A 13,748-nucleotide genomic window follows, 5' to 3' on the forward strand; every position below is an offset into this window, starting at 1 on the left:
GAATGATGTAAAAGAACTGAACTCTGCATTTGGTCATGCTTCATATTGATAATGGATGCCGAAAGTGAAAATAAGCACTGTTAGCAAAAGAAATTTTGAAAACATTTAAAATTTATTAAAATTCCTAAGATAAATAAAAACTTGAAAACAAAATTGGATTTTGTTGTTTTTCAATGTAAATTATCAACATATCTTTGAGCCTTTTTTAAAAATCAGTGCCTATCATTAGTCAGCTTTTTGGAAACCAACTTGTGATGAGTCATTCAAGTGTAGAGTAAAATCCCTTTGATCACCACTAGATGGGGCCATGGCCATTTGGTTAATCCAGCACTTCTCACACACAAAAAGATATCTCCTTGGACTCTGGTTTGGACTCGGGACAACTCGGAACCGGGAGCCTCAATCAGAGCCGATCTGTACTTGGACTTCACACATAAAAAGCAACCGGCCCAGGCCGACCTGAACCAAATCAAGAGATCGTGCAATGGGCAGCGGGCTCTGGATTTGGGGCACTTCACCTGACGAAGGAGAAAGCCTCCGAAAGCTTGTGATTTTCAAATAAAACTGTTGGACTATAACCTGGTGTTGTAAGATTCCTTACATTTGGTTCTTCCACTGAGAATCCTCAGTCTCCGTCCCCTTGTTCCCCATTCACCCATCACTGGAAATAATCTTTCACTATTTACCCACAGTAGAGACCCCGGGTTTCACTCACACCTTTACTGGCTGCCACTCTAACGGCGCCGCTCCCACTCACCACATTGGTGCTGGGCCCCACATCCACCCCATCCCCAGTCTCCCTCCCGCCTGATCCCCAATCCCCCAACACGCAGTCTTCCTCTCTTCCCCCCCCCCCCCCCCAGCTCGAGCCCCAATCTTCCGCTACCCTTAACTCCTAATCTCTGTTTCCTCCACTCTAACCAGCTTTGCAATGATGCACTTTGACACAACACCCAGGCAGCACAGGGAGTTTAAATCCCACTGTCATTTTTGTCAAACCCTAGTTGGGGGGGGTGGGGGGTGGGGACACACTGTTGGTTGCTATGTGTGGGTCTGTGCTGACCTCAAGCAGTGGGGGTGCGACAATTGGACTCAGTGTCTCCTGGGTCTAGGATGGAAAACAAGTCAGTCAGAGTTGCTGGTCCCCAATGGCTGCCTCACTCCCCAGTGAGCCGAGTGGGCGGTCCAGCTCTCTCCCCCCGGTTGTCAGGCAAAAAACTGCACTGAGCCGGAAACGGGTTACGCTGTTCCGGGGGAGCCGATTGAATGTGACACAGAAGAAGCCCGATGCTGTGTCCTGATTGGATATCGGGCCGGAAGCAGGTCCGTCGGCAGGCGGTCCCCCCCCCTCCCCTCCCCGTGCTGAGAGGTGAGTGCGGGGAGCGGGGGCTCGGGGTCAACGCGGTCAGTGGCGGGCGTCGCGCCTTGTGCTGCGGCAACGTGCCTGGTTCAGCGGGCGGATTGGAGGCGGCCCTCTCCCCGGGAGAGGCGGCCCTCATCCCCCCGCCCCCCGCCTCATCCCCCCCCCTCCTCCTCCCCGGGAGAGGCGGCCCTCATCCCCCCGCCCCCCTCCCCGGGAGAGGCGGCCCTCACCCCCCCCCCCCACCCCGGGAGAGGCGGCCCTCATCCCCACCCCACCCCCCCTCCCCGGGAGAGGCGGCCCTCATCCCCCCCCCACCCCCCCCTCCCCGGGAGAGGCGGCCCTCATCCCCACCCCACCCCCCCTCCCCGGGAGAGGCGGCCCTCATCCCCCCCCCCCACCCCCCCTCCCCGGGAGAGGCGGCCCTCATCCCCCCCCCCCACCCCCCCTCCCCGGGAGAGGCGGCCCTCATCCCCCCCCCCTCCCCGGGAGAGGCGGCCCTCATCCCCCCCCCCCTCCCCGGGAGAGGCGGCCCTCATCCCCCCCCCCTCCCCGGGAGAGGCGGCCCTCATCCCCCCCCCCTCCCCGGGAGAGGCGGCCCTCATCACCGTGAGGCGGAGACTCTGCAGCTCCAGTTCGGTTCTGGTTATTTCCCGGGGTCACCTGTGAACTTTTTAACTGGACATTTAGCTGTTGTCCTGATGTCTTCACACTGAGCGAATGACAGGTGCCAGCAAGCTTGGCACTTCGTGCCTTGAGCATCTTTACCCCTCCTGCTGCCATTCTTGCCTTTTTTAGTTGTTCATTCCTGAATTTAAACTAATAACCGAGGCTGACAGGGAAGCTAGATAAGCGCATGAGGGAGAAAAGAACAGAAGGTTATACTGATAGGGTTAGATAAAATGTGGTGGGAGGAGGCTCGTGTGGAACATAAACACCAGCATAGACCAGTTGGGCTGAATGGCCTGTTTCTGTGCCCTAAATTCTATGCACTGAGGGAGCGCTGCATACCTTGCAACGCTATCCTTCAGTTGAGACCTTTTGTCCCACTTTCTTGACAGAGGAGATAAGCAGGTTGGTACGAGATGCTGTGCAAGTCCAGGTTAACTGTCAGCAATTCCATACCCAATATCTGGCCCTGTTGAGCAGTGTTTTGCTTTACTGGCTAAGATCATTAATGTTCAGTTTGAGTGGTCTTAAATAAACAGCAGTTTGTATGATTTATACCGCATGAGTAATAATGCAACTTAACGATGAACTATTTTCCCCCAAAGTACATTGTTAAAAGGTCCAATGAAAGAGGAGCAGTATTCCAACAATAGTTTTACCTCTGCCCCAATTAATATAAGGAATCTTACAACACCAGGTTATAGTCCAACAGTTTTATTTGAAAATCACAAGCTTTCGGAGATTATCTCCTTCGTCAGGTGAGTGAGTGAATGAGAGGTTCTCAAATCGCATATCTTATATTAGGCTGGGAATCAAAGGTGTCGTTGGTGTTCAGACAGGTTAGCCACGGAAAACAGTATGTCCCAGTATACTGAATACACAAGGGTCAAATTACACAGACAAGGAGAGAAAGAGCCCTGAAATGCAGAGAGAGAGAATGTCCAGTTGTATTAAAAACAGATAACACTTTTTTCCCCCGCTGGTGGGGTTACGTGTAGCGTGACATGAACCCAAGATCCCGGTTGAGGCCGTCTTCATGGGTGCGGAACTTGGCTATCAATTTCTGCTCGACGATTTTGCGTTGTCGTGTGTCTCGAAGGCCACCTTGGAGAACGCTTACCCGAAGATCGGTGGCAGAATGTCCTTGACTGCTAAAGTGTTCCCCGACTGGGAGGGAACCCTCCTGTCTGGCGATTGTTGCGCGGTGTCCGTTCATCCGTTGTCGCAGCGTCTGCATGGTCTCGCCAATGTACCATGCTCCGGGGCATCCTTTCCTGCAACGTATGAGGTAGACAACGTTGGCCAAGTCACAGGAGTATGAACCTGTCTAACTGGAGCTTCTTAAAGGTGGAGATGTTTAGGGAGGGAATTCCACAGCTCGGGGCCTAGATCGATGCCAACAGTGGGACAAAGGGAGTGGGGGGAAGGGGGGAAGAAACAGTCAGGCTTCCATTCCTGATCACTGAAGTGTATGTGTGTGGGTGCTGGGTGAGGTTCGGGTTGGGCTCCACTTTAATAGTTGCAGCTATGAATTAGCCGACTGCCCCTCACTGTCCAGTGTCTCATATAAAGAAGTAGTGGCCATTTGGATAAAGTACCAAAGGATCTCTTGCCACGAGTCACTGCCTTCAGAAGAGAAAAGGTATACTGAAAAAATGAATAGAAAAATAGTTATTTGTGTGCCTGGACCATTTTGCAAGAAATGTATTTGCCGTAAAGATCCCTGGTCTGTCAGTTTGGTCTGGGCCGCTGTAAATACTATGATGTATTTGGCTTCTTGCTGGTCTTTGTAAGACTGGCTAATATTGTTTTCCCTTCCTTTCACCTATCTAACTCTGCTACCACCTCTACCAAAAAGATGGAACACTCCAGGACCACAAGCAACTCCCTAATACCAGCTGAGCAAAAAGCATAGAACCATAGAATGATACAGCACAGAAGGAAGCCATTCGGCCCATCGTGCCTGTGCTGTCTCTTTGGTAGAACTATCCAATTAGTCCCACTCCCCTGCTCTTTCCCTCTCGGCCTGTAATTTGTTTCCCTTCAAGTATTTATCCAATTCCTTCAAAATAAAAAGAAGAAACCTTCAAATGCTAGAAATCTTTTTAAAATACTGGAAATGCACAGCAATTCAGGAGTTCTGATGGACACCTGGTACACACCTGAAACATCATAACTTGCCTTTTCTCTTTAGAGTGGCTGACTGACCTGTGTATTTCATGCATTTTCTGTTTGTAAATCAGAGAAACTTGTTCATGGGCATCACTGTGTTTAGAATCACAGTGGAGAATGGAATAGGGTCACTCTGCATGAGGCCTGCTAACAAAACAAACTGCAGTGCAGGGGAAATGTAACTCCTGCCATAATACAGACTCATCTTTTTCAAAAAGAAAAATAGCTTTTTTTTGGTATAACTAGAAGTATTATGATATCTGAAAAATACTCTGCCACTCAACCCGGGGATTTTTCAGAAACATTTATTAAATAATGGCGGGGAACATTTGATAATGGTCCAGGTGTTTCCATTTACTAAGGATAAATCCTTGTGTAATGTTTGTCTTGAATCTAGCATAAAGATGGCATCACGAGGAAAGAGTGAGACGAGTAAACTGAAGCAGAATTTAGAGGAACAGCTGGACAGGTTGATGCAGCAGTTACAGGATCTCGATGAATGCAGGTAACAGTTGGTCAAAACCTTTTTTCTTATTTTTTATTTTCTCCTCCCATCACTTCATTCATGTGTAAAATGTGCTCTTCATTACTGCTGCTATGGATGGCTTATTGTCAGGCGGAGGGAAGTGCCCTTCTGCTGTGGTAACAACAACTTGCATTTATTTAGCCCCTTTAATGTGGTAAAACGTCCCAAAGCACTTCACAGAAGCATAGTCAGATAGAAATTGATACCAAGCCAAAGAAAGGGTCATTAGGACAGGTGACCAAACGCTTGGTCAAAGAGGCAGCTTCTTAAAGGCGGAGAGAGAGATGGAGAGGTGAAAGGGTTTAGGGAGGGAATTCCAGAGCTTAGGGCCGAGATGGCTGAAGGCACGGCTGCCAATGGTGGGGCGAAGGAAGTGGGTATTATTCATAATGTCATTCACACTCTCGTCCTCCTTCCCCCCCCCCAAAATACCCTGGTTGGAGTATCCACAGCAGTGATTTACGTCACTTAGCAGCTTGGGGACAACTGATGAAACTAATCCCCATGAACCTTCACACGCTGATATGATTGACAGACATCACTGGTACCTGATCCCGAAGGACAGCAGCAATTTAAATGGGAATGAACCAGTGTAAGTGCAGGTGTCCAAAAATCCAAACATTTTCTTATTTGATTCTATAACAATAGATAAACACCACAAATTGATGATGGGATAAAATAGATAATTAATACCACTAATTGGTGGTATAATAAAGCTGGGATTAGATAAGGATATACGTGAAAGGCAGAATATTTTTTTATTCGTTCATGGGATGCGGGCATCGCTGGCAAGGCCAGCATTTATTGCCCATCCCTAATTGCCCTTGAGAAGGTGGTGGTGAGCCGCCTTCTTGAACCACTGCAGTCCGTGTGGTGAAGGTTCTCTCACAGTGCTGTTAGGAAGGGAGTTCCAGGATTTTGACCCAGCGACGATAAAGGAATGGCCGATATATTTCCAAGTCAGGATGGTGTGTGACTTGGAGGGGAACGTGCAGGCAGTGGTGTTCCCATGTGCCTGCTGCCCTTGTCATTCTAGGTGGTAGAGATTGAGGGTTTGGGAGGTGCTGTCGAAGAAGCCTTGTCGAGTTGCTGCAGTGCATCCTGTAGATGGTACACACTGCAGCCACAGTGCGCAGTGGTGAATTGCTGTGGTAGGAACAAAATGTTGTTGCGAGGTGGGGGTTAGTGCACAAGAGCACTAGCTCGTGTCACACCATGTTTTAGGACATGAATGCTCCATGCCGAATGAGTTTCCCATTTTCATGGTGCTAGTTGGGAGGCAGGAGGGGAGAGAAATGCAAGATTAGGTCATTCCCAGAATATCTGTTCATACCTCCTTGTGGTCAATCAGAATGTCTGGGGCAGAGCAGAAGTTTTCTGCTGCTCTTCGCCATGGATTGGCGCTCAGCAGAGGACGCCATGATTTAAAAAATCTCTACAAAATAGCTTAGTGAAAAATAAAAGTAGAAACTAAAAGGATTAACCTAGCAATCATTGAAGTGAAAATGTTTTGATGAAATTTTATAGAGAAGCATAACATTGAAGGACAAAGATTAAAAAGGGATTTCTGATAAATTAAAAGAAAAAGCTTAAAAGAGGGATAAAGTAATTTTTTTTACGAGTATGATACATTAGAATGTAACAATATGTTGTGCTCATACATAATCCTAATACAAATTACAACCAAAATTAGGTATTTGAATACAAATAGCTTAGAATAATACTTAAAAGAAATCCTAGATCAGCATGTATGTTGAATGGGTATTAGAACTATGCTTGTGGGCAGGATTGTTGGTCTTTAACTAACAGCCCAAGCTTTGTTGCACAAAGAACCATTTTCCTCATCTGGAAGTGTGAATACCTCTGAGGCTACTTAATGTCTCTAAGCCACAGACCACTGTGGCCTGTGCTGAGTTTGTTGATCTCAGTGGTGCAGCACTAAGGGGCATAACAATTGGCTGCTGCAACCCTGATTTTAAGAAAGGGAAAACTGATAAGGGGTTGCTGCTCCGGGTGACTGTTATCCAGTAACCCAAATTGCAGCTACATGTATGTGGGCTCCGGGTGAGGATAGGATCATCTTTTCCCCCATAATCTCTGTGTGCCCGCCCCCCCCCCCCCCCCAGCAATTCTCTCAACAGTGTTAGTGATGCCCCCCCTCCATAGTCAAATACCTTAATGCCAATAATTATTAAGGCTCGCAGGTGAATGAAGTAAAGGCCTGTGGTACCGTACCCCAGTGAGAGAGTCAGTGGAAGATGGGACAGGAGGAGGAAAAATGTCCTATTACATAATTCATACAGTATTCTCGGCTCCTTATTGAAAGGTGGAGGGGCTGCTGTGGGTGCCTGGAGGTCTGTGGTGTGGATCTGGAGTGAAGGCATGTTTATTGATTTTTTTTTTTGCCTATTCTTCTCCCCCCCCCCCCCCACAATTTCAGAGAAGAACTTGAGCCAGAAGAATATGAAGAAACAAAGCAGGAAACATTGGAACAGCTGAGTGAATTCAACGAGTCACTGAAGAAAATCATGTCTGGAGATATGACGTTAGTTGATGAGCTCAGCGGGATGCAGCTTGTAAGAAATGGAGCTGATGAGTTTGTATTTGTTTAGAGCTAGCAGCAGGAATTGAATTGCGCATGTGTTAACTCACTGTCCTCCCAGGGAGGTAGTCCTTGCGTCAAAAGGTTTAAGCGTCTGTTACCTGCGGTAATATCTCCTTCATAAAAACAGAAAATGCTGGAAACGCTCCACAGGTCAGGCAGCATCTTTGAAGAGAGCAACAGAGTTAATGTTTCAGGTCGATGACCTTGCATCAGAACTGGAAGAAGTTCAGGATTTGAGTTGATAAGCAAGAGCAGAGTTCATGGAAAAAGGGCTTCCAGTATTTTCTGTTTTTATTTCAGATTGCCAGCACCCACAGTATTTTGCTTTTGTAATATCTCCTTCTTTGGCCTGGTATCAATTTTAGTCGTCTTACGCTCCTGTGAAACAGGAGATGTGGGACTTCTTCCAACCTCAAAGGCGCTATACAAATGCCAGTTGTTCTTAACTTAATATTTGTAATTCTGCCTTAGACATGCTCTTTAGGGACACAGATTCAGCTGAGATTCTGTCTCACAGTTCACGGTTCAGCACTGTAGGTGCCTTAATATTTAGTATTTGCTTTTTTTCTAACAGCTTGTGCCACAAATAGAAATCAGACCATTTGTTTGAAGACCTGTGTCTATTTGCCTTGCTTAGATGTGGTGATTTGATTATGGACAGGATTTGTCTCTTGCATTATTGACTTTATGCAACACAGCAGTTTCCTGCTTACATAAGGGTCACAAAAAATGGGTTACTGTAGTTTTCCTACACTAGGTGAAGTGAGTGCATGTAGTTTCTGTTGATACCACAGCAAAGCACAAGTAAAACTTACCAAGTGGTGATGGGCCTTTCAGCTCAATCATAGCTCTAGGGTTGAATTTGTGTAGTCTATCAACTCAGCCTGTTGCCGTACGAGTGCATTGACTCATTGAATCTTGAGACCGTATATGCCCACAATTCTATACAGAAGTTCGGAGGGTGCTGTTGAGCAGAGGCTGAAATAAAATGGAAAACTGGGAGGGACGCATCCCCTTTCAATGGGTCATAGAATGACATAGCTTTGGCAGGGGGAGGGATTATTTTAAATAAAATGTTTGGTTCACCTATCCTTGAAATGCAGAAAGCAACTTATAATAAGACAACAATTTAGGTGGGTAGCTTCAGTGCCAGTGTTGCATCCCTAACTAGGAGATGTTAGGATTCGGATCCCACACTTGACTGAATATAGAGTGAGCTTTGCTGAATCATGTCTGGGGAGGTGAAGTAAACTGTACTGGATGTTATAAATTGGATAGCCAGATGATGAAGGAAAGAATACTCGAACCTGGTCTTCAGTTGCTTCCAAGCCTTTATTCAAAGAGATCCCCCTTTCACACACACTTGATCAGCTCTCATATAAAAAGGATACAAGAGAGTCCCCAATTGTCACACACCACCTGAATACAATTAACACTAATTGATATAAATCACATGATACAATTAACACTGGATACAGTATCTCTTTCCATACTGAAGCACCTCTCCTGGAGAATGGCTTTGATATGGCTTTGGAGCTGCATCATCCCAACCTCGCAACTAAATATGGATTAATTCTATCTTATATCCTTGAGCAATATTCAGCATAAACCTTTGCATGGAATGTTGTTCCTGGAATTGTGAGAAGATTGTATTTGTGACAATTTTTGGTGAGTCTCACTCAGGTTTGTTTTTGTGTCAATCTTGTTAAAGCTTTTGATTTTTTTGTTTTCTCTTTGGCAGGCAATCCAAGCAGCTATTAGTCAGGCCTTCAAAACTCCAGAGGTTATCCGAATGTTTGCAAAGAAACAGCCTGGACAGCTGCGGACTAGACTGGCAGAGGTAAGCCCCCCACAGTGAAGCTGATTAATCTGCTGAAAAGTTCAGTCGTGCCGTTGACATTTCTGAATACTAAGGAAGAAGGAGGTTAGAATCAAGACAGCTGGTATCGCTGATGATGGTTATTCAGTATTTGCCCACCATGACATTGTTTTAACCCTTTTCAGGCCTGTACTAATTTGTTTGGAACAGAATAATATGATAAGATTGCAATCTTATGTCTCTGCAGATAATGTTAATTAAAAGGGAGGAGTTTATTGATTAACACTGAACACCTAATAGATATTTTATAATCATTTTCAACAGTCTCCTTTCATTCAAGTGATTGAGGAACTGCTGGAAAAGCCCAAATGACAGCCATTTTATTTCAGTGGATGTGAAGCTCTTTTAATCCAGAGCAGGAGCACATACACTGGCTGGTATTGGATTTTTGTTGGACTTGTTACTGATTCGGAGATTAATTTATTTTTCCCCAATTTTTACCCCTCATCTGCAGGGGCTGACTCTTGCTGGGACTTGGTTTTAAAGAAGCTGGTCACCCTCCAGCTCCTCGGCAAAGTAGCTATTCTTCATGCGTGAACCTAGTGCCATCATATTGGTTGACTATATATTTGTGGAGGACATCATTGTCAAGCCAGATCCTGACGTTAGGAACAGGAGTAGTCCATTCCCCCGCCTTGAGCCTGTTCTGCCATTCAATTAGATCATGACTGATCTGTATCTTAACTCCATCTACCCGCCTTGGTTCCGTAACCCTTAATACTCTTGCCTAACAAAAATACGATCAAAAATAGACCTTGCTTAACGTCCATACATGCACATTTTCCAGTATGGATCACTGGATAGCGAATGGGTGCAGGATCTCTAGTTGTTTTTTTTCTCCTCTATTGTGTCGGGATGCTCAGACCAATTGTAGCATCACAGACTAGGAATCAAAACTTGCTCCTTCGAGTCTGTGGAGTTCAGTTGCACATTTCTTTGCCAATTGGCCTATAGGGTGAAGCCTCAGAGAATAATTTTTGATTCTCTGGGAAATATGCATATGTTTTGAAAGATGCTGTTCCCACAATGTCAGCGTGTAATAATTGTAGTAAATATTTCTTAAAAATCGAGGATTGATATTACTATGTTTCTTCAGATGGAGAGAGATGTAATAGTAGGAAAACTGCCAAGGGATGTCTACACACAGCAGAAGGTTGAGGTGCTCACAGCCTTGAGGAAGCTGGAAGAAAAGGTAACGATGTAAAGACCAATGTTACGACCAAGCAGTTGAAGGACTGTTCCTAATTTTATGAGATCATCTTGCAATAAGGCACAAATTGATGAATCTGAGTGATTAGTGATGCTGTTATTGTGGTATATAGTCTTGTGATGACTTGTCCTTGTGATGGAATATATAAGGTAGCATTGCCATGCAGAATGTAATTCTGGGCTGGTTTTGAGACTGCAGAAAAGAGTTAATGTTCTGACATTTCATTTCAGCTTACGCCAGAAGAAGAAGCTTTTCTCTCGGCAAATGCGAGTGCTACGCTCAGTCAGTTTGAGAAAGTCTCCAGAGACCTAGGTAAGTCTGAATCAGTGTGAGTGCGTGTGTGTCTCATAACCACGACATTAAATTTTGCAGCTTAGTGAAATTAGTTGCAACATATTTCTAAGTGTAGTGAAGTGAGCAGTTTAATTTTTGTTTCATTGAAATGGTTATTTGGCTAAGTATTTTTTCTCTTGCTAACTTTCCCTGCTATTTTGACACTTTCTCTCTTCTGGAAGACATTACCCCCTTGTACCCCGTACCAAGTGGTCAGTGTGAGCCTTCACTGTGGCAACAGATTATTCTGCCGTTGACGCATCACATCCCAAGTCCAATTCTATCTTCACGTGACCGTCACGCTCCCAGCAAGGGTTATTGGATGGCAATGAAGAGCAGTGACTCTCGTCAATTATCCCCTCCCAAATCTCGGGGTGCCTCAGCTAACTGGAACATCCCTATTGCCACCCCAGTTGAATGCAACAAACTCAGCTGGGGATCAAAGCTGGTTCAGCTAGCCTGGACAGTGAGTGTCAGTGGACTGTTCAACTGCTATTAAAGTCAAGCCCACACAAACAAACTTACACAGCAGTCACTAAATAGTGACCAGGAACAGGGAACATTGGCTGACTTTTTTTCTCCCTCCCCGGCCCAGGGTCCCTGAGGCAACTCAACAGAAGGAATATCTAACTGTTGGTGCTTTTAATTACCAAAACCACACGAGGTTTCTGACTGACACATTGTAGGTGATGGTATCTGTCATGGACCAGCAGCTGTGATTTTTTTTTAAAAAATGGTAGTTCCAATTGTGAAAATCCTCATTCTTGTGGAGCTTGACTTATTTCCTCCAAAAGCAAATACCATAAAAGGCTGAATCTTAACAAAAAGACTAGACCTTAACACCTATCCCTCTTCCTTCAGGGTAGTAAATAACACTCTACGCATGAATACTTACAAATTTGTGGGGGTGCCACAAAGGGTCACAAGTGAAACAACTTTTCCACAATTTCATTAACAAATCAAAGCCTGGCACTTGTGTTTTTATAAAATACTTATTAGCGATAACGAGACATAACTTATGTGCAAATATAATTTAAGCTTGTTTGTGAAGATAGAAAGTACACTTAGTAGGCCAAAATATGAAAATGGTGGTAAATTATGTTGGGCACATGCAAATTAGATATAAATACACAATAGACTCAACTAAAACTAAAAAATTGCACAATTTAGCCACTTAAACTTGTAGTTTTGTATTGGTTAATATTATGTGACCAAATATATGCTTATTAAACCTTATTTACATGTGTTCTAGAGGAAGAGCAGGCTCTGACTGCAAGTTCAGTGTTTAATATTTTCCATTTACTATTTATTCACATCTCCACTGAGCTCTACTAGCCAAGCAGAGATCAGACGTCAGCCTGCAGTGGAAGGCAATGTGGGCAGTAGAGGTGCCCCCTGTGCATTCTAGACTGATGCCAGTAGTCGGCTCAAAGCTGAAGTAGCAGAGGCCTGGGCACAGGTTACCCAATCACTTCCTCTGGCCTCAGCCGCTGGGCAGCCCAGGGAGACCATGTGAGAGTGGAAGAAGATAAAGGGGTTCAGATACCCCAAAAAATGGGGAAACAAGTGGGGGAAATGCCTGAACGACATGGAATGTTACTTGGATTTAATTTGCAGCAAGGGAAGCTTTGAACAAAATACAATCATTGCAATAAGAAAATGTGTCCTTAAACTTGCAGGAACTGGAGACAAAGTCCTTGCCCTCGCCAGTTCAGGAGTGGAAATCACAAAGAAGTGAGGAGTGATTTACGTTCCCATTTTCCAGATAACACCCTGTTTTCTTTGTTTACATTTTAATGTCCTGTTTGTTTTTTGATTAAACCCGAACAAAATGTAAAATCGGAATAGAACTTGTATATATGTTATTTTGTATGCACAGCCTTTCCAAATCTTTCTGTATGTATTCAGCTTCGAACACTAAGCGTCGCATCTTGAATTGTTTTTCTTTATAAAATAAAATCCTAGTCCACCATGTATCCCAACTATTGTAATTTGAGTTCAGTTGTGCTTGTGGTGTTTCTTCAATGTCTTAAAGATTAATTTCACTGTGCTCGACTGCAAGATACGGTATGAGTTTTTATGACCTGTATAATTGTTTATATTCTTGCTGTGCCAGTGTAGAGAGCAGCAATAAAACAAAAATTTAAATACTGCAGATGCTGGAAATCTGAAATAAAAACAGAAAATACTGGAAACACTCAGCTGGTCAAGCAGCATCTGTGGAGAGAGAAAGGTAGGGTTAACATTTCAAAGGAAGTAAGAATTGCTCGATGAAAAATGACCACGGTCCATTTAGTTCACCTTCGACTATCCTGGTAGTCGCATGATACACTGATAATTGATCTGTTGACTAATCATAGCAATCAACCTCTATCAGTTAGTCGACAACAGACCCAGACAAGAGACGAGGAAAACCACAGTAGTGGAGAGCTTTGGGAACCATTGCTCCAAAGTCACCTGTTCCTCCCAAGCTTGACACACTTACCATATATCATGGCTCAAATTACTCATACTATAATCCCAAAATATTATTTTCTGAAAGAAATCTTACCTAATTTGTATTGAATGAACCAATATTATCTGCTTTCAACATCTCCCAAGGAGCCTGTTCCATAGATTGACGGAGTTGATGACCTTTCATCAGACCCCTTTAGCAGGAGCAGCTATGTCATCCTGCACTGTGCACCGCCCTCTGAAGGTGGGAGGGTGGTCTGGCAGTCTTACCGGGCTTCTGCCAATGTTGCAAGGAGGGTTTGTGAGTAGCACAGGTTATTTCACTGCTGGATGTTTTTTGCTCCTCTGCCTGTGAGGTATTCCTCTCAGCCTGGCTGAATCCACAACCTAGATCTAATCAATGGACAGGGTGGATCTGGATCCTACCACTCTGTGGAGCAGTTTTTCTGGCTTTGAAACAAAATATGTTAAAGTTCACAGGTACAGTACTGACACTGGTATCAAATTATACTCTGTTATTAACAAATTCAATTATCACTG

The 13,748-nt window shown here is 44.6% G+C and overlaps 1 protein-coding gene across 4 annotated transcripts; it reads left to right on the top strand.

Moving 5' to 3' along the window:
• Nucleotides 1-1,294: 1,294 nt before the first annotated feature.
• On the top strand, nucleotides 1,295-12,730 carry lzic (leucine zipper and CTNNBIP1 domain containing). Of its 4 annotated transcripts, none has more exons than XM_067970348.1 (7): nucleotides 1,295-1,369; nucleotides 4,599-4,706; nucleotides 7,168-7,303; nucleotides 9,074-9,172; nucleotides 10,308-10,403; nucleotides 10,652-10,733; nucleotides 12,434-12,730. In XM_067970348.1, exons 2-7 carry the CDS (start codon nucleotides 4,606-4,608, stop codon nucleotides 12,490-12,492), a joined length of 573 nt encoding a protein of 190 aa, XP_067826449.1. In that variant the 5' UTR covers nucleotides 1,295-1,369; nucleotides 4,599-4,605; the 3' UTR covers nucleotides 12,493-12,730. The 4 variants fall into 4 exon arrangements, with proteins under 4 accessions (XP_067826449.1, XP_067826450.1, XP_067826447.1 ...); XM_067970349.1 differs by lacking the exon at nucleotides 1,295-1,369 and adding an exon at nucleotides 1,928-2,434; XM_067970346.1 differs by lacking the exon at nucleotides 1,295-1,369 and adding an exon at nucleotides 2,457-2,787.
• The last annotated feature ends 1,018 nt before the right edge of the window (nucleotides 12,731-13,748 follow it).

Source organism: Heptranchias perlo, chromosome 32 (genome assembly GCF_035084215.1).
Source record: "Heptranchias perlo isolate sHepPer1 chromosome 32, sHepPer1.hap1, whole genome shotgun sequence".
NCBI classification, from domain to species: Eukaryota; Metazoa; Chordata; class Chondrichthyes; order Hexanchiformes; family Hexanchidae; genus Heptranchias; species Heptranchias perlo.

Bases quoted from the DNA above. Each gene is read 5' to 3' on its own strand.
- lzic (XM_067970346.1), top strand. From the start codon at position 2,654: ATGAAAGAGGAGCAGTATTCCAACAATAGTTTTACCTCTGCCCCAATT. The intron at 7,304-9,073 runs GTAAGAAATGGA...TCTCTTTGGCAG, and splicing joins AGCTCAGCGGGATGCAGCTT to GCAATCCAAGCAGCTATTAG. The intron at 10,734-12,433 runs GTAAGTCTGAAT...TTAAACTTGCAG, and splicing joins GAAAGTCTCCAGAGACCTAG to GAACTGGAGACAAAGTCCTT.